At 51.9% G+C, this 25,341-nt stretch overlaps 1 protein-coding gene and 1 long non-coding RNA gene across 10 annotated transcripts in view; both read left to right on the forward strand.

The window, feature by feature from the left end:
• The window catches only part of LOC135093750 (nuclear hormone receptor E75-like), a 95,218-nt gene extending 74,713 nt beyond the window's left edge, over positions 1 to 20,505 (forward strand). For 5 of the 8 annotated variants that reach the window (XM_063993335.1, XM_063993390.1, XM_063993360.1 and 2 more), the window contains 3 exons: positions 4,666 to 4,810; positions 13,118 to 13,356; positions 17,909 to 20,505. In XM_063993335.1, the coding sequence (XP_063849405.1) occupies positions 4,666 to 4,810; positions 13,118 to 13,356; positions 17,909 to 19,753 (2,229 nt within the window). In that variant the 3' untranslated portion in view covers positions 19,754 to 20,505. Of the gene's footprint in view, positions 1 to 4,058; positions 4,491 to 4,665; positions 4,811 to 8,901; positions 9,750 to 11,889; positions 12,265 to 13,117; positions 13,357 to 17,908 lie in introns of those variants that run through there. The other 3 variants (XM_063993387.1, XM_063993379.1, XM_063993370.1) reach the window with 3 other exon arrangements.
• A 952-nt stretch (positions 20,506 to 21,457) lies between these two features.
• The window catches only part of LOC135093796 (uncharacterized), a 109,391-nt gene continuing 105,507 nt past the window's right edge, over positions 21,458 to 25,341 (forward strand). For both annotated transcript variants that reach the window (XR_010263491.1, XR_010263490.1), the window contains exons 1-2: positions 21,458 to 21,730; positions 23,279 to 23,399. This is a non-coding gene — a long non-coding RNA (uncharacterized LOC135093796). The remainder of the gene's footprint in view (positions 21,731 to 23,278; positions 23,400 to 25,341) is intronic.

The raw sequence follows: 25,341 nt of genomic DNA on the forward strand, positions 1-25,341 counted from the left end.
GTGTGTGTGTGACTGTCTGTTTGCGGATGTGATGAGGAGAGGACAAGCCAGGACAAATGTGAATTAATGCTTGTACGTGATGGGTTTGTTTATACTTGCCCTACTATAATGTGTGTGTGTGTGTGTGTGTGTGTGTGTGTGTGTGTGTATACGTGTGTGTACTTTCGCTCTCCTGCTGAGAAGCACACATGGTCCTCACAACAGTGGTGAGTCGCACGCGCCTCGCCGCCACCACACCACACCACCACCCCTCGCCTGCTCCACATTACACGGAAAACAGTCAAGCAGTGTAATACTCCCTCTCCCCTCCACTCCTCCCCCCACATGTCCACAGCAAGGCGGGTTATGACCTCGGAAAGTGGTCCCTTTCACGAAAATTGCAGTAGTATCCCCCCCGCTTCAGTCCCTCTGGCGGATGGATGACAAACCAGGCAGCGGGCCCGGGGTGAGGCGCGGAGCGAGAGGGTGAGTGACCGAGATGTAGGTCGCGCGTGGTGCCAGGGCCGGGCGGGGACAGGGGAGCTGGGGAGGGGAAGGAGGGCTTAGAGTGCCGAAGGTCTTTTTATAGAGCGGGAGTCCGAGGAAATGCCTTCATTCGCTATTATGATTATTCCTAATAACCTGGAAGGGACTGATATTGATGGTACAACTCCTATCACTCATAAATGAGGGAGGGAGGCAGGCAGGGTGGGGAGGTGAGGGAGAGGGGAGGATGGCACCAAGGCCGCCCACCGCCCCTCTTACGACCCGGCTGGAGTCTCACTTTCAAGCGTCTTTTGTTTTGACCCGAGAGTTACAAAGCGTAACACTTGCATCGCAGGCCACGCGTCTCCGCCGCGGCGTGCAGCGTGGCGGTGTTCTCTTCGTCAGCATCCTTAACCGGCGAGGCGAGGGAAGGGCGCCTGTCCTTACGCAACAACAGGGTCGAGGGCCTGGTGAGGGGAGGCTTGGAGGAATGAGGGAGTGATGGAGGAGAGGAGAGGGGAGAGGAGAGGAACCACGAGGAGGGTTCAGGTCGAGTTCAGGTGGAAATACCATCTTTGTGAGACGGAGTCATTACATTGGGGCGGATCCTCCTCCCTCCTTCCTCCTCCTCCTGCTGTCTTCCCCCTCCCTGAAGGGATATAGGGACGGACCCGCTGCTCTTCTCTAACCTTAACTAACGGGATTCTTATTTTTTTTCCTCTTCCTCTTATCCCCAGTTAGTGAAATGGCTCCCTAATAACGAGATATCCGGTGGCTGCCTTGAGTGCGGCGCTGCAGGGAAGGAGGAGGAAAGGAAAGGTGATCGTCCTGGCGGGAATGAACGAACAGTCTCTCCTTCAGATAGACACCACAAGGGTGCTGCCTTTATCCTTTTCACCCTTGTGCCAATGCGCGCTTTTCACCTTCTTAGCCAAGGACAATCTCGTTTTTGTCTTAGTGCGGCTTATCTTGCCTGGAGGGGGAGACAGAGCGATGACACGGGGGAACGGGTACTGTTGAAAGGGAGGGTGAGGCCGTAGGGTTGTGGGTAATCCATCATTAGAGAAGGAACCGTCTCATCACAGGACAAAGGGCTAAGTTGATGGGAGTGAGGAGGCGGACTGGGGCATTTATGTCTCCTGTACCTTCTTCATCTCTTTCTGTCACCCAATCTCCTCTTTCCTCCATAGTCATCCTGGCCCCCCCCTCCACTTCTCCTCCTCGTCCCCAGTCATATATCACTTCCCCGAATACCCCTTTCAGCCCTGAGCAATGGAAGGCGCTTAGCAAATACCCGTTATGCCATTTTATTCATCCTCTTTCTCTATCCGTCTTTCTTTTTTGGGGATTATCGTCATCAGTCAACGGCGGGAAGAAGAGCAACGTCACGCCTCCCGCCTTCCTTCCTCCGGGCGCCCCAAGGAAGGATAGCGAACCGAGGGAGGGCTATAGCGGGACTCTAGGGTCGTTGGCTCCTGTGCGATGTAGTTAGTTAGCCATGTCCTTTTGTCCTCTCCATGCCACTGCGCACACACACACACACACACACACACACACACACACACACACACACACACACACACACACACAATACAATACAATACATGCACACACACACACACCTGGTTCAGTGACTCACGCTTCGCTGATCATAACGTCAGAAGTTTCCTGAAAGAAAGAGAGAGAGAAAAAGAGAGAAAGAAAGAAAGAGAAAAGAAGGAAATAACCGAAGACAACTTAAGGGGAAATGAACACGGGGAAAGTACGGAAGTGAAGGAAAAGAAGAGAGATATGACATGTGAATTACACGATACATTTTTTCGAAGAACTCGTGAATAAATGTATGATAAAAAAAAACAAATAAGTGTAAAAAAGAAAGCAACATCTGGTCTGGCTTCCGCTCCTCTCTGGGACTCCGCAGCGGACTTTCCCGCCGCCCCTCCACCACCGAATTGCGTAAGGGTTTCCAGGAGAAGCCTCTGGGATCGTGGCGGGGTGCGGGTGGCGGTGCTGGTGGTGGAGGACGAGGACGACGACCCAGGAAACATCGGCAACTCGTCCCGCTACGCCCACCCTCGCCCCCACCCTCCCTCACGCCCACCCTCATCCCCCACGCCCCCATCTCACTCACTAACACCCGCTCTCCTGCTTCTCCCCCCATTCTCCATTACCCCTATCAGTAACGCTTGCCTCCTCCCCCTCCTCCTCCTCCTCCTCCTGCAATCCCGTACTGCATGAACTCTATATATACAGTTTTCCACGTGTGCTTTTGTGTTGCATGCAATTTCGCATTCTCATTTCTTTTCCTCCTTTCGCTTTCCTTGGTTCTGTTTCAAGTCTCTTTCTTCTTCTTCTTCTTCTTCTTCTTCTTCTTCTTCATACTCATTCTCATTTTTTCCTCTCTAAACCCTCGCTGGCTGTGGGTGTGAGGTTACATCACGGAGAGGGGAGGGAGAGACACGGGAGGGGAGTGGGGTTGGGGGGAGGTGGAAAGGAAAGAGGAAAGGAGAGTAATGGTTTAAGGAAAGGGGACACTGACCTCGACAGGTAAAGTTTAAAAGGCATTAATAACAGCAGGTGTTTTGCTCCCCTCTTTCTCCCCTACTTTTCACCCTTCTCCTCCTCCTCTTCTTCCTCCTCTTCCTCCTCCTCCTCCTCCTCCTCCTCCTCCTCCTCCTTCGTCATGGTGGATGGTGCCCTTGACCGGAGAGAGCGGTCTCCTTCCCCTCCTTCCTTCCCTCCTTTTCTCCCTCCCTCTCACCTCTACCTGCGTCTTCCTCGTTAGTGCCTCTATCACGAGCGTCCTCGGTGTGCTGTCTGCGGGGAGGCGGGCAAGAGGGCATTTAGTTTGCGTTCAAAGAATATTAATCCCTGTTAAGAGAGAGAGAGAGAGAGAGAGAGAGAGAGAGAGAGAGAGAGAGAGAGAGAGAGAGAGAGAGCACTAGTGAGAAGGAGGGAGAGTTAAGGGGTGGGGGAGAGGAAGGAGTTGTAGGAGGTGGCGGGAAAGGAGTAGTGGGAGAGGAGGCCTGGAGGGATGGGGGGAGGGGGCGTAGCGAAGCTGGATGGTGTGAGCCGCGTGGCCGCCTGTCATTGGTTTGTTCTTACGGTACCGAGGTGTGTGTGTGTGTGTGTGTGTGTGTGTGTGTGTGTGTGTGTGTGTGTGTGTGTGTGTGTGTGTGTAAGGCTGCTCTGCTCTTCCGACCGTGGCTTGCGACGCACCGATGAGGGAGGAGGAGGAGAGAAGAGGTGACGCATACACTGAGAAGAAAGAGGAGGGAGGAGGAGGAGGAGGAGAGAGCCATTTGGAGAACCTAAGTTGTGACATTTTCCTGTTTGCATTGCACATAGTAATTGTAGACTACCAAATGATTTCATGCACCTTTCTCTTTATTCATTTCTACTTTGCCTTAGTTTCCCCTCCTCCCGCCGAACCCTCTGTCAGCCGCGTACTCACAACACCTGCACCCAGCTAGACGTTCTCCATCATCACACTTGACAGTCTCCCTCCCTTACGGTCCCTCTCTCTCCGATATCCTATAATCTCCCCTACTCGTACCCTTCCCTCGCCCCGCCCTGCCCCTCCACCACCCCAGCCTCCCCTACACGGCAGCATTAGGACCGAAAGCTCGCTCCCCACAACGGGTTTTATGCGTCATGGCGTTCGGGGAAATCTCTTCGGTGCTGAGAACTCGACGCGCGCCTCAAGTTCACGGTCAGGAGTGCACACACGCGCGCTCTCTTCTTCCAGCTTCTCGGGGATGGCATTTCCAGGAGGAAGTGAGGTTGCTAGGTGTATAAAGGAAGAGACTGCCCTCAGCATTCTGTTTCGTGCTGTCCGCGGTTGGGAGAACATGAACCACGCGGTACTGCTCCTTCAGCATCTACTGTAGGAGAGGAGATTGAGGGAGGCAAAGAAAGAGAGGTGGTGGAAGAATTACATGCCTCGTAACTCGTGCCCTTACTGTGTTTCCTCAAGGTGTTCATTGTGCTAAGTGCGTCTTGGAACACAAAGGGTGAGACGTAAGGTAAACTAAAGCACTCTTGAGGTTGAAAAAGAAATTTCCGCCTCTTTGAATATAATGCATTAGATGTATGAACAAGCAGGTAGTCTCAAGGTTAGCAATGCATTCAAGTATTTCTTTCATTTCCCTGAGTGTCTTGTTACTAAAGTCGTGTTTCTCTCTTTTTCTATGTTTGCAGGGATTTTTCCGCCGCAGCATCCAGCAGAAGATCCAGTACCGCCCCTGCACCAAGAACCAGCAGTGCTCCATCCTCCGAATCAACCGGAACCGATGCCAGTACCTGCGCCTCAAGAAGTGCATCGCCGTCGGCATGTCTCGAGATGGTGAGTGTTCCCTTCCTCTTGACTCTGTCCGTTATCATCCACTTCACACTTCACACAGGCATTTGCTTCCCATAACTCTCTCTCTCTCTCTCTCTCTCTCTCTCTCTCCTCTCTCTCTCTCTCTCTCTCTCTCTCTCTCTCTCTCTCTCTCTCTCTCTCTCTCTCTCTCTCCTCTCTCTCTCTCTCTCTCTCTCTCTCTCTCACTCATCCATACAGCATGCGGCCTCTGTTGTCATGGCTCAAGTAGGGCAACGTGTCTTTGTCGGGTCAACAGAGAACTCCGGACCAATGCCCTCTGCCTCTTGGCTCCTCGGTGTGCTATGAGGCTTTGTCCTCGCCCTCCCGGGTCAGCGTGGTGCCCGTTTACTCCGCCTCATAGCTGGGAGAGGAGACCAGGGCGGGAGAGGAGGAAGGAGGGAGGGTTGAGGAGCGGGAGGGAGGGAGCGCTGATGTAGGGCAATGAAGGCGCCAGAGAACAAGGCCCTTGACTTCTTCAGCAGCTCTCAGCGGGAGGAGGAGGAGGAGGAGGAGGAGGAGGAAGAAGAGCAAAAGCTACCCACACTCGCTTTCCCACCCTCGCCGCGCCCTCTGTCTCCTCTGTGTCGCTGGCAAACTCGGCCGCGCGTGAGATGAAAACATTATTCAAGGAGTAAAGGGAAAAAAAATGCGTTGCAGCAAATGATGAATCTAGGCTGAGTTTATACGCTCTGATAATTTTTACGCTTTCATAATTTCACGCCAAAACAACAAATCACCTCCCTCGTGTCGCAAGCCGCCGCGGAAGAAATGGCCTGGAAATGTTTGCTTAGGGTCAGGTCACGGCGGGGCATTAGTTCCAGTGAATAGTTTTCGCGCCAGCCAAGGTCACCCCTCGGCGCCGGACAAGACTGGGTCCCGCAAATCGTAGGCACATAACTGGCCTGGAAGACACGCGGTGGATGCTGGCTGGTCTGGGGATGAGAGCGGAGGCTGAGTGGGGGGGATGTGGAGGTGGGTGGGGGTGGTGAAGGTGACCGTGGCCAGGTGTGGTGGGTGGAAAGGGAGGGGGAGGAAGAGGAGGGAGAGGAGGAGCACACCGCGGCGCCCACGGCTACACATCCCGCTGCCCTGTGTCCGTATGACCCCAGAGGTCACGCCCTTGTTATTGATGCCACCACTGCTGCTTTCCGCTTCTTTTCTCTAGTGCCCGGAGAGAGGGAGAGGGAGGGGAGCGCCAGATCGTGGTTGAGACTCGTTAACTCTCGGTGGACGATGGAGTGATAGGGAGTGATGGGAGGCTGCGGACACAGAGCCATCGCGTAGCAAGACAATGACATCCAGGAACTAACTGTAGCTCAGGTCAGGCTCCGGTGACCTTTCGACCCACATGCGCCTGGGAGTGCTGTGACCCGATATGCGCCTTTTATTCCCGCGTGACCTCCTATCACCGCCACAAAGAACCTGACGTTAATCTGTTACTTACTGCGCGCGAATATATAAGAAAGAGGGAAAAGTGTGAGAATGGGAGTGAGTGAGGTCAGGACGAGGAATGAGAGGGGGGAAGGAGGCAAAGAGGGACGGGGAGAAGTGATGGGACCTCACCAAACTGGACGGACATTCCCCACGTGTGTGAGTTTCTCTCTCTCTCTCTCTCTCTCTCTCTCTCTCTTCTCTCTCTCTCTCTCTCTCTCTCTCTCTCTCTCTCTCTCTCTCTCTCTCTCTCTCTCTCTCTCTCTCTCTCAACAAAAAGGTTTTGCGTGCTTGTTACTATATAATTACACATTTGCACGAGAGTGAGTGCATTCCTTCACCTCACACACATTAGCATCACCACACTGAGAGGTCATGGTGAGGGCATCGCTACTGATGCTGGTACTCCCGAGGCCCAGTGATGGCACCCCACGCGCGTCCGATCACTCTCTTAGGTGACCCAGCAGACAGTGCCACAGATGACCCAAATAACGGGGCACACGCGGGTGACGGGTGCTGTCTAAGTGAGGCGGGGAGAAGGGGGCAGGAAAGGGGTACTGGGGCGACCCCGCAGGGTGAACGACCCCGCCTGCCCCTCCAGCCTCTTCCCTGTTCCTTCTTCCCTCTCTCCCTGCGGCCCGCCGACACAGAGCGAACCAAAACTACCACAGGATAAGCCCACTCGATCCATGGGCCCTTAAGAGGCACTCGTGGCTGATGACGAAGGGCAGGAGGAGGAGGAGGAGCAGGAGTAGGCGGTGGTATTGGTGGCACTGACGAAATCTCTCTCGATAATTCATCCGGGTCTTCATCTTGATGGTGCATGTCTCTGTCTGTCCTGCATTGCTCTCAGATGCGTGAAGTGTGATGCAACATTGAAAGCTGAAGAGAGGGAGTGAGTGGGAGTTGGCAATCGGGGAGAAGGGGAAGAGGAGATGGTGGCATTTGGTCTCACGCAGATCTTCGTCAGTAGAGATGCTGTTACTCCGGCGTGAGAGGAGCGTTCAGGTCTCGCTCTCGTGGGATTTGGCGGCGCGTGATGTTTCTTCCTCCGGGATGTCAGGCAAGGAAGAGGAGGAGAAGGTGGAGATGGTGGAGGCTGGGCAGGGAAGAGAGAGATGGAGGGAGAGGGAGGGAGATGGTGAGAGTAACGGACTCGCCTCCACATATGAGTACTCTCCCCGCTTTATGACATCTCTCCACCCCGGCTCCACCTCGCCTCCTGACGCCCTGCCATCTGCTGCATACCTGACAGTAGCGGGGAGGAGGGGTGGGTGTATGGGCGCGGATGAGTAAGGCGGTGGACGGAATGAGTAAGGGTGAGTGGGTGGTGAGGCTGTGAGTCACTGCCCGGCTCTGACCTAAAGATGTTGAGTGACACGCACGTACGAACACACCGCACATACACGCCCACACGCTCTCTCTCTCTCTCTCTCTCTCTCTCTCTCTCTCTCTCTCTCTCTCTCTCTCTCTCTCTCTCTCTCTCTCTCTTTCCTCCTCCTCCTCCTCCTCCTCCTCCTCCTCCTCCTCCTCCTCCTCCTCCTGCTCTTCCTTTCTTTCTTTCTTTCCCTCTCTCTCTCTAATTTCACGCTCTTACTTATTCTTTAAAGCCTATTGAGAGAAAGACAGAAAAGAAAAAGCGGAAGGTCACCACTGATTACTCAACAGACTCTCACCCATCCAGAGAGAGAGAGAGAGAGAGAGAGAGAGAGAGAGAGAGAGAGAGAGAGAGAGAGAGAGAGAGAGAGGCGTGGTAGCAGCAGCAGCAGCATGGAGGGAGGGAAGGTCAGACGCCAAGCTCCGTGAAGCATAAAGTAGGAAGTGAAGTCGCCAAGTGATCACGAAACAAATCTCCGGAAAATTTCCACCCCACTTTGGCTCTCCCTTCTCTCCTCTCCCGCTCGCTTAACCTCTCCCTCCTCTCCTCTCCTCTCCTCTCCTCTCCTCTCTCACTTCCCCCGCTTACATTTCCCGAAGCAGCACCGCCTCTCACTCATTATCGCGGGGGAAGAGGGGGCAGGGTGTGAGCGTACCGAGGGAGGGAAGGAGGGAGGGAGAGGGGCGAGGGGAAGGCTGGTTCCAGAACGCTCCAAAGACATACAGTAAAAGCCGTGTACCGTGCTCGTTCCCCTCGGCTGCCTACCACCGGTCGCTGCCTGGCTGCTGCTGCTGGCTGTAGCGGGAGAGGCTCCGTCAGCTAAGCCACCATCACCACACTACCGCTACTATTGTTACTACTGTTAATACTGCTATTTCTGTTACTACTACAAACACAGCAATGATGGTAGTAATGGTAATGGAAAAAAAATGTATTGATGCTACTAATCCACTGATACTATTTCAAAAGCTCTGTTACAGAAGTAGTAATAGTAGTAGTAGTAGTAGTAGTAGTAGTAGTAGTAGTAGTAGGAGGAGGAGGAGGAGGAGGAGGAGTATTAGTAGTAGTGGTAGTAACAATGCACACCATACATCGCCACGCGCCGCCTCCCCGCGTGGATCATGAGCAATGGTTTGCTTTTGTATCGAAGTAAAATAAAAATAAAAACACGATGATGTCAAGTGTAAGGCATCACGCAAGAAAAGTGTGTGTGTGTGTGTGTGTGTGTGTGTGTGTGTGTGTGTATGCAGCAGGAGTGTGCGCCAGAGAGGTGTGAGTCGGAGCGACATTAGGGCGAGGAAAGTGTTGGTCTGGGAAGCGTTATAGCCCTTATAGCCCGGCCTCAGCTGGGGCCCGCGGCTGACCTACTTGTGGCGTGAGTTGACGCCGGTGACGTCACACGGTAGGAAAGTGAAGGTACGGGTGGATGACCTGACGGTGCTCGGCCCCCAGTATCGCCGCCCCTTTCGTCGCGGCTGCACGGAGCACCTCCTTGACGCTGACAGGCCTCAACATAAAGTCACGCTGTGTGGACTTAATACCACAGCAAAACCACTACTGCATCATACAACGTGGCAAGGCCCTCTGATCCCCCGCGCTGATCAGCCGTTGAGTGATTGCAACAGTTGTCTCCTCGTGGTAGTGCTTACTGACTGAAAGACAGACAGTAGTGTTGGGCTCACCACCCTTCATTATTGTCTCTGCCAACAGGGTCCCAGAAGTACGTGAAGAACACATTAGAGAAGGAGGCAAAGAAATCCTGGGATATTGTCCCTGGACTTCTCTTTCTCCGCCCACGGAAGATTTAGGGCTCCTGCAAATCCCTGCTGCCCTTCGAGGCACTGAAGGGGTGCACCTCACTATTGGAATCAGTTGCTCCTTAGTCTCCTGAAAGAAACAGTAATACATTGTTTGTGAGTGCACCGAGAGCCCTGACCACTACGTGACGGGGAAAGTGCATCACCTCATCACCCAGTCGCCTTCCATAATGTGCTGTGGAGCCTGGTAGTGCGAGACTCATGTTGCTGCCAGACTGGTGGTGCTTACAGGCACTCAATACTCTTAGTGCAGACAAAATGGTTCAGCTTCCCATCCCGACATCCCGTAAGACTGGTAAGTGTGTGTGTGTGTGTGTGTGTGTGTGTGTGTGTTAGTCATAAATCGCCTGTGTTTTGTTTTGCTCTTGTGTGGATGTTTTACAAGTATCTGGTCTGCAGCTTATTGTAATGTAGTAAGATTCACAATATAATTCAACTAGATTTCGTTATGCCGTCTATAATCGTGTGAGGCGTGAAAGGTATCTAAAGCATTCCATTTGTTCAGTCTGGCGGCCGTTGAACTGTTGCGTAACACCTCAACACAGGCCCGGATTATGTGCGCCGCCCGTAGAGTTCAGTGCCACTTTCTTCCCCGCCCGCGACCCCCGCAGCTCCCCCCCACCAGTCAGTGACGTAGCCTGCCTGAGGGGGCACGTGTTTTCTCTCTCTCTCTCTCTCTCTCTCTCTCTCTCTCTCTCTCTCTCTCTCTCTCTCTCTCTCTCTCTCTCTCTCTCTCTCTCTCTCTCTCTCTCTGTTGCCCACCACACACACACGCACACATATATCAGTATGCGAGCTTGGTGGTTCATGTACTTCCTCGGTACATTATTGATCGTCCTCACATGGCAGAGGCCCAGTACACCCTAACCCGCTGTTTGGGCTGTGTCATGTTCCTGGATGATAGAACCAACCCGAGCAGGAGCCACGAGCGCTTTGAGGGTGTGTTCTTAACCTCGCAACAACAAATTTAAGTATGCAAGACGAAAAGTTTAGAGAAGTGGTCTTCCCGCTGCTTTGTTAGGTGCGAGGAGAGCAAGATGAGGAGGGACGGTACACTGCAGCCTCGCTCTTATTTCCCATTTTCTGTGTAGTGGAGGAGGAAGGGAGGAGGGCTGGGGGAAAGGGAGGGTGACAGCGTGGCCCTGTGTCTGCACGGGAAATGCCAGGGCCGAGTGTGCATCACGATAACAAGCTAGTTCCTTGAGCCTCATCCCCTTTGCCCCCCTACGGCGTGGCCGGGCCGAAGGGTACACTGCTGTCCCTGTCACGCCGCGCCCTTCACAACCTCGTGCCACACAAACTTGTTACCCAGTTAGAGGCCGAAATATTGGCAAGGTAGTCAGCCATATTGTATATATTTTGTATTGACGGTAATAAGGGAGAGCAAAATTACTTATAATTCATGATTAATTAAACTCTTCAGATAATTTTCATCGTTATTTAATTAAGAAGCAGTACAGCAGGACCACGCTGCCTTTGTGCTGCTGCTCAGGTAATACAGTTTTGGCTTCAGTCTTCCCTCCAACACAAAGCGTATGTCTGGCCCGACCGAGAGTTGCCTCCCTCACCCCGACCCCTTGTTCCCAGAGTTCAGAGACCCCTTAACGATCGCGCCAGTCGTGTTTTAGATGAGGGGAGCGCGGGAAGGGAGGGCCTGAGGCAGCGAGGGGAGACTGAGTACGGGGAGCGCTAGGTATACCAAGGTTCACTGGTGAGGGTGAGAGGCAGGAAGAGAGAAGGGAATCGTTGAGGTTTTGCACATTTTCCTATTTTCCTCTCTCGCTCAGTACATGTACTCAGTGGAAGAGGTTGAAGCTGTTCCTTTAATATTGAAAGGTTAGCTAGATGTCAGCACCAGTATGACTGATGGAATGAAAGTTGAGTTTTCCTTTTTGGCATGAAAGTGAAGTTGCTTCGGGGCCTCGGGTTGTCTCCCGGGACCCCATGCTGCAGCGGCTATGGGTGCAGCACACGCGGAAGTACGGCCGCTACCTGCATCGAGTCGCACTTCCCATTTCCGGTGTTGGCGTTCAGAGGAAGGCGTAGGTTTGAAGGTGACCACCGATAAGGCCACAGCCAAGGCAGACGCGTGCAGCGCAGCGAGCTACCCCAGAGTTTCGACCTTATTGCCGTCAAGGTTAACCTAGGGTTCCTTGCTTCTCCTAGCGCTTTCTTCTCTAAGCACGTTGCATATTAGGGTAATTCTGGTGAGGCAGCAGGTGCCAGTGAATGTGGCAAGTGCCTCTTATGCTAATATGTCATGCAGTCGATAATGACAATGAAAGCGAGTGGCTGTAGTAAGAGTGAGCGTGGCGGGGTGGTGTGCAGAGCGGGTGAAAGTCGTATGCGCGGGGTTGCGGCGGCGGTGAGGTGGCCTGGGTGGCGGGGGGGGCTGGCGGGAGCGACCCGGCCAACCAAGCCCCTACTCGCACGCTCCCAGTCGCTCACTGAACGAGCTAGAGACCGGAGGAGGAGTAGCGAACGCTCTCTCTCCCATTCTCTCACACGCACCCCACACGGTTGGATGTTTATATAGCCAGCGACGCCTCACCTGGAATAGCACATACTAGTGGAGTTTCAGTGACTTACGGTGTTGCTCCAAAGCTGTTAACAGTGATCAAGCCTGTGATACTTGTGAGAATTTGAGTGATCTTTGGTGCATCAAGGCTTGTGTTTGTGGCGGTAGTGTTGCTGCTGCCCAGTGCATTGCTGCCTTTGTGACAGTCCACCAACACAAATGAAAATGCCGGAAGAAGATTTGCCAATATTGAAGGGATTATTACAACATGGCGTGGCGCCACATTACATGAGTAAGTGTCGACTTGTTATTTGTGCGGTAAACTTGAGCACTGTGGACATAGTGAATGAGTGAGTTGGGAGGGACGCTGGACGGGCATGTGGCGTGAAGACCGACGCTAGTCACGCGGTATTCGATCGATTGAAAGGGCGAGGCAGGCATTTTAGATCAATATAGGTAGTAATGAGTGTGGATGTAGTGGAACACTCCACACTGACTTGTGCTGCGGGGAGCGACTTGTCCCCCAGTAGGGGTGAAGTAGATCAGTGGTTTTGGGAGTTCGTTCATCTTGTTGACAGAACAAAGAGAGAACAAGGTGTGTAGAGTGCATTGGTGGTGTTTATTTGAGGGAAATGTTCAGTGTTGGGGTGGCAGGACAGGAGATGTTGAGCCACGTGTGGAGGTGCGGGTCGTCGGCCGATTGTAGTGAGGGGAGGTGGGTGGTGGGAGGGGACGAGCCCGCCTCCCGCTTCTCCCGCGCTCATCACTTCACCTCGCTCACGTTACCAGCATTTTATTTCATTCCATCCCACATATTGCATTTCCATTTCAAGTCAGCCGCGCGGTGCACGTGCAGTGACACCCGAGTGGAGGGAGCTGCTTCACCGCCCTACTTAGCAGTGGCGTGGCTTCACCTCGCACCTGGCTTTGGGGAGCCATTGATATATTTGTGAAGGGGACATTGGCTTAGCGCGTCCCTTCACCTGAGGTTGAGGAGTGTGCTTGGGAATAGTATTATGTGGCGTGTTTCACTTGGTTAGTAAGCCATGGCTCATGTCATCAAAGTAGATTGTTAAGACAGCAAACCTAGCTTTCATTTCACTGAAGGTCTCGTGTACTAAATTTCGCCTTTCTCTCTTCCACAGCCGTGCGCTTCGGCCGCGTGCCTAAGCGGGAGAAGGCCAAGATTCTGGCCGCCATGCAGAGTGTGAACGCCAGGTCGCAGGAGAAGGCAGTGCTGGCCGAGCTGGAAGATAACACTCGAGTCACCGCTGCCATCATCCGCGCCCACATGGACACCTGTGACTTCACCCGCGACAAAGTGGCACCCATGCTGCAGCAGGCTCGCGCCCACCCATCCTATACCCAGTGCCCGCCGACTCTGGTAAGTGTCTCCTATCCACTACTTAGTCTTAATTGAGAGCTTGTCAGGAAATCAGGAAATTTAGGTATCTTGAAGTACTATGTTATTTTATGGGAAATAAAAATAAGGGTGAGACAGGTTTAAAATATACAGAGAAACGAGTTCAGACGGTATGGGATTAAGGATAAGAGTCAGCATGACAGCACTAGGAAACACCGGATATTGCTTGATTCAAGCTTGCTTGGAGGTCGAGGGAAGTGTGTTCCTGGGTATAGGATAACATGGAAGGGTTTAGAAGGCCATTTCTCCTATGCTCACGTCATTGTCTATGCCACGCCTGTGAAAACTTCCACAGGAAACGTCAACGCAAGATATGAAAGAACCCTTGAGCTCGTAATACAACGGCTGCTTGGGAGGGGTGGCCAAGGAAGGGTGTCGGTTATTAGGTGACAGAGTACAGGTTTATCGCAGGGTTGAGGGTTAAAGCTTGTTAATATAAATAAATTAGTTTGGTCATAAAACATTGCGTGGTGAGGTGGGCTGACTGCCCCACCTGACAACCAGCGGGGCGGCGCGGCGCTGGCCCAACTCGCCTGCACTGAGGTTCCCAAGGTCAGAGGAGTTCAAGTTCACGGGCTCTTATCTTCAGGAAGCCGCTGCCACCACGCGATAACCACTGATATCAACACCACCACTGAGCCCTGTCCTCCTCGGCTCCAACAAAGCATCGAGACTGCTGTCACACACGCCATCCTGTAGGAGGCGTGGGGAGCAGGAGTGGAGGGGACAAGGGTGATGGCTGTGGCAGGGGAAGGTGACACTCCCCCTTGTGACTTGTCCTAATGTGGTGACGAGTTGCGTGTTGGGGCTCAGCGGTCAGCCAAGGTCGCGGCAGGGGAAGGGTAGGGGAGGGGAGGGTAGGCAGGGTGTGCCGGGCCAACGCAGCAGCACGCGGGGGAGCGGGATGTCGCTGGGGGGGCGGGGGCGCGCAACAGCTCTGATTAGCCCGGATACATCAACACCATGTGTCATTTGCAAGATGAAACTACGAGTCATCCAGTCCTCGCGTCCCTCCCTTTTTCCTCCTCCAGCTGCTGACGTAATACATCCTCCCCATTCCCTCTACCTTCCCCTGTCGTGATCCTTTCCCCCCTCTTCCAAAACCCCCTCTTATCCCTCCTCGCCTCCTGCTTACATAACCCGCCCGTTGTGGCTCCTCCGCGCGGCAGATCCCGTCCATTGATGCTTCACCTCTGTGCCACCAGCTGCTACACAGGTCTGCACAGGGTGAATGGCTCGATCCGACACACACACACACACACACACACACACACACTTTGATACACACTCATCTGACCGGTCTGATGGCAACTATTGAATTTGCTCAGCTGACGTCACACGGGGGCGTGGTGAGGAGGGGGAGGGGACGCTTCAGCGAAGCTGCTTTCCATCCTCTCTCAGATCATTCCGTTTTTTCTGTGAACTCACGCTTCATGTTGAATTGATTTTAATCATTGAGTTTTTCTTTTTTTTTTCTGAATCAAGGAAGCATTTTTAATTATTTTCATTCGTTATGTTGCCAACACGAAAGGGTGGCGAGGCTCGGCCGGGGTGACAGCCGGGACGCGACACGCTCACACCGGAAATACCGGAGAAAGGATAAGCGCGGGTGTGTGTGCGTGCGCGCGTGCTCCCGTAGCCTGGCGTGACGTCACTCATAACCTTGGACTGGGTCGCGTAGAGGGCGTACCGGGATCATTCTTATACCTCCTCTCCCTCAAAGTCTCCTCAAGCTGCCCTAATCCTTCTGACGCGTCTTCCTCCTGACAAACTTGGCTCAGTCACGTCACTGTCGTGGCCGCGGCAAGGGAACGAGTTGCTGCCAGAATTCTTGATAAATACTGACTGAACTCTTGGGCAAGAGTCAGGGATTGCGTGAGACTCCCCGAATTAGCAGATGCACGTCGGAAACACCCAAGGTTGCATAGCCTGTGGCGCCTCGAGTCTTGTGGTCGCCGAGATGGTTGGCTGGCCGGCAGGCGGCTTGGCTGTCTCCCTGTCTGCGCAACTGTCGTTTAACATCTGGTGAGGGTTCACAAGGACAGTGTCAGGAGCGCGTGGTCGGTCATAGGCTAGAGGACAAGGATGGGCTGAGAGAGGATAGCTGCGGAAATTAAACGAAAGAGACGGACTAGATAGATAGGTTGGGACAAAGGAACTTTTTCAAGGTCAGGGAGGAGGCGATCATTTACTGGATTCATTTAGGAAAAACAGGCGTAGATATTTCGCGAAATACATCATTCCGGCGTATAAGTATTTTTAGAGGGTGAAGGTCGGGTTGAGTGCATCTGCCTTCATCATGAAGCTCATTAAGGCTGACCTTCCCTTCCTCGCCTGTCTGCCGGCCCGCCGGTGGGGCAGCTCGTGGCGGGCGATGGCTGTGTCATACACCAGCACAAAGGCGAGCATGGCGCGGTTACTTCTTTGTGTGTAACCCTTTCCCCGCCAATCACATAAGGCCTTAAGTTTGATGTCTGTGTGTTCAAGGGCTTCCCCAAAGAGCTGCATCCAGGTGTCACGTGTCAGCGGTCGTGTCCAGGCTCCCGAGTACTATTGACACGTATCTAGCACGGAGATATTGATCGGACGCTAGCCAGGTATCCACTCGTGCGGCTAAGGAGGAAAGAGAGGACGGGAAATTCCTGTGTTGACTGCAGAACCGCCCAACAGATGCCCAGACGTCTGTTGCCGCGTTATTAAACAACCATTCTCTGTGCGAGGGCGAAACAGAAGTTTCAGCGGCGTCTCCTCCAGACACGTGACAGGCGTCGTAATGAATGTAACTTTTTATGACGCCACGAATCTCAGAGGCGTCCTCGACTTTGTATTGCATTAGTCGGGCGACTCAAGCAGTGACGCGTTTGGCAGCCAGCGGAGGGTAGACTGCGGGGGGTGATGGGAGTCCAGGTGTTGGTCCTGCGGGGAGACTGAATGGGACCGCCAGCTGAAGGCCAGGACAAAGTGAGGCTGACGCAAGGGTCGGCGGCGTGGTCGATTCCGGGGGCTGGGTTTGTCCAGAACCTCGCTACTAAGTATGAGCAAGTCTAGTTGCACTGTGTGGCCTCTCCCTCCTCTCGCCCTTGTTGCTGTAGATCGGAGGAGACTGAGCAGCCAGCAAGTCACCTGCGAAAGCGAATACATCGCATGTTACTAGCATTTGAAAATGGACACATGGTGTGTATTTAATTTCAAACTTCGGCCTTGGTGCGCCCGCCTGCTCTGTCAAGGTCACCAAGCCCGCCAAATATACCGGCCAAACAAGCAGCCACGCTGCCAACCAGTCATCCAGCACACGAACCGCACCGTCCGTCCTCTTCTGGCACGTGACGAGAAAACATCTTCTTAGAGAAGTTGCTGGTAAACCATTTAAAAAGGAGTGGTGTCATCGTTCACGTACAAAGAAGAATGAAGTATAAGGCGTTTTCTCTCCATGATTAGACTGTTTAAGCTCTTATTCACCTCTTTGTATATAGTTCTTCCAACACTTCCACTGCGCCTTCGCGTCCCAGACAGTGAAACATCTTGAACATGATACTCCAGATGTCAGACGGGCCGCAATTTCCTCCCCCTCCCCCCCTCCCTCGTACAGCCCGCGCGTGGATAGAAGCATCCTTAGATCCTAGTCCACAGGAGGACAAAGATGACCTCTAAGGACGTCGGACTTGGAGCTGTCTGGAGTTCAGTAATCACAAATGGTGATAATAGAAGGACTGTTCGGTAACTGAAGCTCTAAAGCTGCACAGTAACTGCATGTGCATCAGTCCAGGTCACGCGCTCAAAATTTATTACTTCATTGTTTTATTAAATTCCTTCCTCTTCTTGACCACTTGTATATTCTGATAGCAGCTCAAGGCAGCTCTTGAGTTTGTAAATTGTTTATACGACTTATTAACGAGGCGATGATGTCCTCAGCCGGGCTCCGCCTCACGGGGTGGCCGGGGCTGTTCCCTCGAGGGTTATCGGAGGTTGTTTGAAGGTCGGACGTAACACTGGGTTATCAGAGGACACGTGAAGGACATCCGCAAACAGCGCCTGGCTGCGGAGACTGGACGCTGTCTGGGCAGAGACTTGCCCTTGAAAAGGGTGAAGGAGGATGGGTCTAGACCCAGTCGATCATTGTGCTGCGTTTAACTCTCGAGGAGGAGCAGGGAGGGATGCAGGGGCGGGCCAAACACCACACAGTGTTGACAGGATATAACAGGATTGCAAGTCATATGAATCACTTGTATAGCTTCCTCCATAGTGGGTTATGACATTGGGTTGTAAGACAGATTAGGAAATTCTGGGAAACTGCGTGAGGAGTAGGATTAGAAGGGCGAGAAATAACGAGGATACAAAACCAGGCCATCATGTGGCCATACGGCACCAGGGTGTTTCTCGATTATTACCCTTAAATATAATGGGTGATTTAGTGGATACTTTAGCCTAGTTAGGGATTTTATTGTATGCATTATATTGCCACATCATAGCGAGAATGTTCAACATCTAACCATTGCTTTCTTGTCTTCCACAGGCGTGCCCACTGAACCCTCGACCAGTGCCCCTCCACGGCCAGCAGGAACTTGTACAGGACTTCAGCGAGCGCTTCTCGCCAGCCATCCGCGGTGTCGTGGAGTTTGCCAAGCGCTTGCCTGGGTTCCAGCAACTGCCGCAGGAGGATCAGGTCACGCTGCTCAAGGCGGGCGTGTTCGAGGTGCTTCTGGTGCGCCTGGCAGCCATGTTTGACGCCCGCACCAACACCATGCTGTGCCTCAACGGGCAGCTGCTGCGCCGCGAGGCTCTGCACACGTCAGTCAATGCACGTTTCCTCGTGGACTCCATGTTCGACTTTGCTGAACGCCTGAACAGCCTGTGCCTCAGCGATGCCGAACTTGCACTCTTCTGCGCAGTAGTGGTCCTGGCTTACGACAGACCAGGGCTTCGCAACGCAGATCTTGTGGACCGAGTGCAGAGGCATCTCGTGAACTGCCTCCAGGCCGTGGTCTCTAAGCACCACCCAGAGAACCCCAACCTGCATCATGAGCTGTTGGCCAAGATCCCAGACCTTCGCACACTCAACACTCTCCACTCTGAGAAGCTACTCAAGTACAAGATGACAGAGCACACAGCAGCCACAGCAGGACCCTGGGACGACTCAAGGTCCTCCTGGAGCATGGAACAGGAAAGCAGCGTGGGGTCCCCCTCCTCTTCCTGCGCTGCAGATGAAGCTATGCGCTCACCAGTCTCCTGCTCTGAGTCCATCTATTCTGGAGAGTCGGCAAGCTCCGGCGAGTCCATATGTGGCAGCGAAGTGTCAGGCTACACCGAGCTGCGCCCTCCTTTCCCGCTGGTTCGCCGCCGTCATGACAATTCAGAGGGCGCTTCCTCCGGGGACGAGGCCACAGAGTCTCCGCTTAAATGCCCCTTCAGCAAAAGAAAATCCGACAGTCCAGACGATTCAGGCATCGAGAGCGGAACAGACCGCAGTGACAAGCTCTCCTCGCCATCAGTCTGTTCATCTCCACGCTCATCCATTGACGAGAAGAGTGAGGAAGACCGCGAGGAAGACATGTCTGTGCTGCGCCGCGCTCTGCAGGCTCCCCCAATCATCAACACTGACCTGCTCATGGAAGAGGCTTACAAGCCGCACAAGAAGTTCCGCGCCCTGCGTCGAGAGGAGGAGCCTCACTCCTCCCAGCCCACCCCCTCCCTGTTGGCCCAAACCCTGGCCCAGCCTCCCCAAAGCTCCTCCTCCCTGTCCGCTACCCACTCCACCCTGGCCTCTACTCTGTGCAGCCCCAGCTTGGCTGCTTCACACTCTACCCTTGCCAGGACTCTGCTTGAAGGCTCAAAGATCTCTGAGGACACCATGCGTCGCGCTGACCTCCTGCACTCCATGATCATGCGCAATGAGGTCCGGGAACGGTTACCATCAGGATCCCGAGTGTCACCAGCCCCATACTACGTCCCACAGCCAGCCATGGATCGCCTTCAGCTTCCAGTTTCATCATGGTCGTGCCCATCCTCGCGGGGCGGCAGCAGTAGCAGCGGGAGTATGAGTCCTATGCAGCCCACCGTCACGGCTCAGCCGCGTGTCCATCTTCTCACAACACCCACACCCTCACGCAACTACGAGCCAAGGATGTCCACCACACCAGTGGGTCTCGGAGCGCAGCCTTCACCCTCGCCAGACGCACCCGCACCATCGCCGTCTCAGGGCATGGAGGTCCATCCGTCTGGCATGGGCGCTCAGCCTCACCAGAGAACGACCTCGTCGCCCATGGTTGAACTTCAGGTCGATATTGCCGACTCGCAGCCGCTCAACCTTTCCAAAAAGACGCCGCCCCCAACCCCCCAGGGATTTACCTTGGAAGCGTAATGCATGGTTGGGCAGCGCTTACCCGAGTACAAAGCCACTGTGTGGCCCGATATTCTCACTCTCAGGCGGACTGACGGAAGATAGAGCGAGCAGCAGAAGAAGCGGCGGCAACCAGAGAGACAGAGAAGTCCTGACGTAAAGTGGAAGCGCGCGAGAAGCCGCCGCGGTGTGCGAGAGGGTCCTGGAGCACGCGGTGACGTGGCGCCCAACTCGGCACCGGTGATGGAAGGAGAGTCGGCGCCGCCTGCTCCCGATCCGCCCGCACAGGAGCACGACGTGTACAGGGGGCGGGCGTCAGTCTAAACCCGCCCGCAATTCGGGCCGCCTCAGGTGGCCGCGAAACTGGCAGCCCGCCCCGCCCAGCTTGTGAGGCGGGAGGCACAAGTCCCCGCCGGGCGAGAGCCTAGTGATGTACCTAGTTCAGTATTCATCGCCTCATGCTGCCTCACCCTCATGAGTCTCACCCTCGTGGACCAGAGTCACCCTCATTTCTCATTACTCGCTCATCACTCATTGCTAGATCTCGATGTCATTATTATTATTTAGCCGTGTCTGGCGAACTGTTTGTTATGCCGTCATCTTTATTATTATTGTCAATATTATTATTGCCATTGCATCATGCTAGTTCTTACTGTAATCTTATGAAGATAAGTTTGTCATAACAAATAGTTCCACCGTGTGCTTGTATGTACATTTTTGTAATATTTGGGAGTTCAAATTTTGAGTCTTAAAAATAAATGTGCAAAGAAAAATACAATTTATTCTTTTCCTAGTATGTCTGAGATGCTGAAAGAGATAAAGGAAAGAAAATCTGTGATGGCTGCACGCCTCACTGGGAATGGGAAAGACTGATGGAGCCCAACACTGAATGACGAGGGCCAGACCGCACCGGAGAAGGGAAGCCACACAAACACTGAGAGAAGCCTATGAAGCCTTATTCTATGAAGACGAAATAATAACAATAATAATAATTAACAACAATGATAATGATCTATTACTACTTCCACTACTAGTAATACTACAACCACTACCACTGATAATAACAATTATGAATAATAATAATAATAATAATAGAAAATAATAATAATAATAATGCAGAAAATAGCATCACACATACACAAAACTTAAGAGTAAAAACGAGTAGTGTAATAGCACCACGTATGAGTGGCTGGGAACTCCGCGTCCCATCCTTGCCCACAGCATCGCTCATCTCAGAGGACCACAGCCACCCTCCCTGTCTCGTCCCTCAGCCAGACAGTGTGACGACGCCGATGTGGTGGACGGCCGAGAGATGAGGATGCGGGTAGCGGGCTGTAACATCTGCATTATCTTGACGTGGATGCTGCTGGCGACTGGGTAGTGGGTGGAGCGATCCTTGGTGACTCACAGGCACGGGGAGGGTGCTGAGTGGAGGTGCTGGCTGTCATCGGACAGTTTCGAAGCTATGAATCACTGAACGCCACATTACACGTTCCTATGTACTTCACGTAAGTATCAGCGGTAATGGTATAAAAAATGAAAGTACTATTGATAAAAAAATCATAAGGAGTGAACAGGTAAGATTGTATATCTGTGGTAAGTTGCGTGATGGTAGTGCTTCTTTCATAAAGGAGGACTCGAACAATGATGTAAACGCTCGAACATGTGATCCGAGATTCAAGAACTCGAATGACGCACCGCTCAGCCCGCAGTACTATTCTAGGCGTGGACAAAACGTGACCTTGACTGTCGCTACTAATACCATACTAATAGCAATAGTAATATGGATGATTGAGTGAGAATAGAAGAAAAACAGTCATGCGTAGTAAGACAATTCTGTGTGGTGTCGGGTTATCCAAGGTACGTCATTTATCAAGGCCGTGTGGTTGTGAAATACGTGATACACACAAGCTGGGGACAACCACAGTACGCATCACCGAGTCACGTGCACCAGCGACACTGGATCCCCTTCGTATTATGTACAAGTAAACCAGCCAGGTAAGTTGGTCAGTTAAAACAAGCCAGGTGAGGAATATTATTAAATGGTTCATGTTATATCAGGTGTCAGTGTCTGCTCGCCGTGTAATCTTCCCCACACGCCCAACTGTCCCGAGGCTGCCAAACCTGTCTTTGTCCTCAGGGATGGTGTTACACCGTCTACTTTCAATTATTTGTCTCTATAATGGTTTCCTTGAGGATACGGCAAGGCAGGTTTAGTATTATGGTAATCATTGGGGCGAGGAGCAAAGTGGAAGATAAATGGTAACGGGTTTATGTGAGGCAAGTGGCAGCAACTGACAATACTGGGGCCTTCCTGGAAAACACGGGAGGCAAGAATGGTTGTAATCAAAGGAAGAGAGCGAGGTGCACGCAGAAAGACTAGATGGATGAGTGAGGCGAGTGGCGACACCAGTGACGATCCTTGACGCTTCCTGCTGTGAGTCAGGACAACGCGGTGCTTCCTCATGCCGCGGGTGGAATACTGAAGTGGCGATGGAAGGAGGCTGAGGCGTACTGCACTTCCACTTTATTGGTTTTACAAAAATATAATAGTAATGAACTCTCTCTCTCTCTCTCTCTCTCTCTCTCTCTCTCTCTCTCTCTCTCTCTCTCTCTCTCTCTCTCTCTCTCTCTCTCTCCTTCCTGCTTCACACCTCATTAAGTGGCAGGTATGGACAAACACCCAGACAGACATTATTATTAACGCAGCAAACTAGGTCAGCCGCGAGGTCTCAAAACTGTTTTATTCTGATGACCTGTGTATTTCCCGCCGCCCTGGCCTCACCTCCGCCCTCCGCCGCCCCCCCGCTGAAGGCCAACTCATTCCAGTCGTCACAACAGCAGCGGAACAAAAAAATGGGAAATGTGTATAATTATGTATGAAATCTACTCGAAACAATTCCATCAATAAAAATGTTAGGAAGTGAGTATTGTCAGCATTCAGGGAACACGCGGAGAAGAGCCTTGTGCGGGTTGTGTGGACGGCCTGAAGCTTGGAGCGGGGGATGGCTGGTTGTTATGGGGATGTAGGGATGAGGGGGCGAGGTGGATGAAGTTAGGTGGAGGGTAGTAGAGGTCTAGGTTCCCTCACCCCCAATCCCTCCCTCACCTTTATGTACGTGGACTTGCCTGCCTGCGACTCTTGTATGTGAATATTCATAATGGAAACAGTGATACTACTCCTCCTCCTCCTCCTCCTCCTCCTCCTCCTCCTCCTCTAGCTCCCTCGTTCACCATCTGGTCGTCCTACTCTTACACCTTTCTCCTTTCTCTTCTTGAATCACTTTCTCCTGGGTTTTTATACAACGCTGATATTTCCCTTTATTTTTTCCTGTGGTAAATAGGACTTCGTTCCCACGTCAGGTGAACGACACCGGGGTCGCGGCCGAAGCAATTTTTTACACAACTTAATTCTCTGACCTCTTGACTTTATTTTCTAAACTTTAACCTTAAGCACCATACATGTGGGTCACATCTCTATGGATAAGAAATGAAGCAAAGCAGAAAGAAGGTAGTATTTATTATTCTCCACATTTACTTTTGCAGTGTTACCCAATACCCGGTGCAGCTGATAGATCCAGACTCGGATACGAACCACTTGACTGACGAGGCTGCGCTGCGAACAGGACAGGACAGAACAACACAGAGGCCTCAAGGGGAATCGGAGGTAAGACATGCATTTGTTTTTCTTTGTGGTGAACGCCTGTGAGCATCACCGAGGTCAAGAAGGCGTTGGCTAGGTTCTCTGATTAAAGCGAGAACCTTGATACCAACTTGACAGCACCGCCAGCACCACCATCGCTGCCTCCCGTGGTGTGTGGTAAAGCGCCAAGCCACCATGCACCCCCGAGCTGGCTATGTCACCACCTAGGGTACAAACATGTTGCAAATAATGCCTTAGTCAGCCACGGAGGTGATGGACTGCGACCTCTGGGACATCTGGCGCGCAATGTTTGATTTAACGATAATTACCAACCAGCGGTGAGTCGGTGTTGCGCTGATGTTGACTGATTGGACACAGGAGTTTGCACAGTGGCTGGGGCGGTAGTCAGGCGTTGATGTTTTGACTGGTTTGGCTGCTGTGTCCTCCCTTCAAGCTTGATGTAAAGGTATGGTGCACGTCTGAGTATCGCTTTGAAAGACAGTATTGAAATAAAAAAAAAAAAAATAGAAAAGCCATGGAGTACTTCATATGTTTAAGCGTCTCTAGTGCATCTTTTGTTTCGTGAATATTAAGAAATTAACGTCACATCATCATTAGTTAGAGGATTAAGTAAGCTGATGGTGAGAATTGCCTACCAGTGCGCTGAATAATTGTTGCTTTCTCTCTCTCTCTCTCTCTCTCTCTCTCTCTCTCTCTCTCTCTCTCTCTCTCTCTCTCTCTCTGTCGTGGTATGTTGTTTACTGCGTTATGTTATTATAGTACGTAATGCGGCATCGACCCACCTGGTATACGTCGTTGTGCGAGGCATCGACCGAGTGCATGACGTATCTCGCGTGACGGACGGACGTGTTGTGGCTGCATGTTTAAAATGGACGAGTGGAGACCATTGGTGAATGTATAGGAATGAGTGACGCGTTCATCAGGGGAATGTAAAGCGTCATATTCACAGATTTTTTTTATTATTATTATTTTCCTTTTTTTTGGGCTAGGGGGGTGGCAAATGATGGATGACAGGACTTTTCTTTTTCTTTTTTGGTATTTCACTATTTTTGTTGTTGTTGTTGTTGTTGTTGTTGTTGTTATTGTTGTTGTTGTTAGCAGTAGCGTCATTATTTTCATTGTTGATATTGTCAGTGTCATCATCGTCATTCTCATCGTAGCCACCTGATTAGCATAATGGTTAATGTTCTCGACTCCCAATTAAAATGCCCAGGGTTCGAATCCTCAGCTGAAATGCAACTGTTTGACATGTTTCTTCTCTCATGCTAATGTCCAAACCTGCTTGCCACGTAGAAAACAGGTAAAGAGTTAGAGTGTGTGTGTGTGTGTGTGTGTGTGTGTGAGGGCAAGAGTTGGGGTGTTGTACTGTATATTTGGTAGGAAAGTCCGCGTCAAAAAGAAATGGTATATACTTATGCGATATACAAGTTAAGAAAAAATGTTATAATATATTAATGATAACAATAATTCAGTGAAGTTCAATATTTTTTATTCGCACATACTTGTACTAATGATCTATGATAATAATAATAATAATAATAATAATAATAATAATAATAATAATAATAATAATAATGATAATGAAGATAGTGACAAGCAGTAATTACAATGACAATAGACAATAATGAGATGGAGTGGGCAGGGGGCACAAGGCAGGCAGGCAGGTGGGCAGCAGGTGGGTGCATGGGGAGTGGCCGCGGCCGTCGCCTTGAAGGGGTAACTTATATCAGTGAGCAAGAACCCAGCAAGGACGACGCGGGGAAGGTCAGTGGAAATAGTGAAAAGTAAATATAGTTCACTAATTTACCAGCGACCCTGAGGCAGTAGTCGCCGGACCATTGCATGCTGATAGTCAAGTGGTGATTCACTTTTTTTTATCGAGTTTCCTTCGTTTCTTGATATTTATACTACTATGCTGCTCTTTTCTTTTTGTCATTTATTTATT

The sequence above is a fragment of the Scylla paramamosain genome, chromosome 3, assembly GCF_035594125.1.
Source record: "Scylla paramamosain isolate STU-SP2022 chromosome 3, ASM3559412v1, whole genome shotgun sequence".
Lineage (NCBI taxonomy): Eukaryota > Metazoa > Arthropoda > Malacostraca > Decapoda > Portunidae > Scylla > Scylla paramamosain.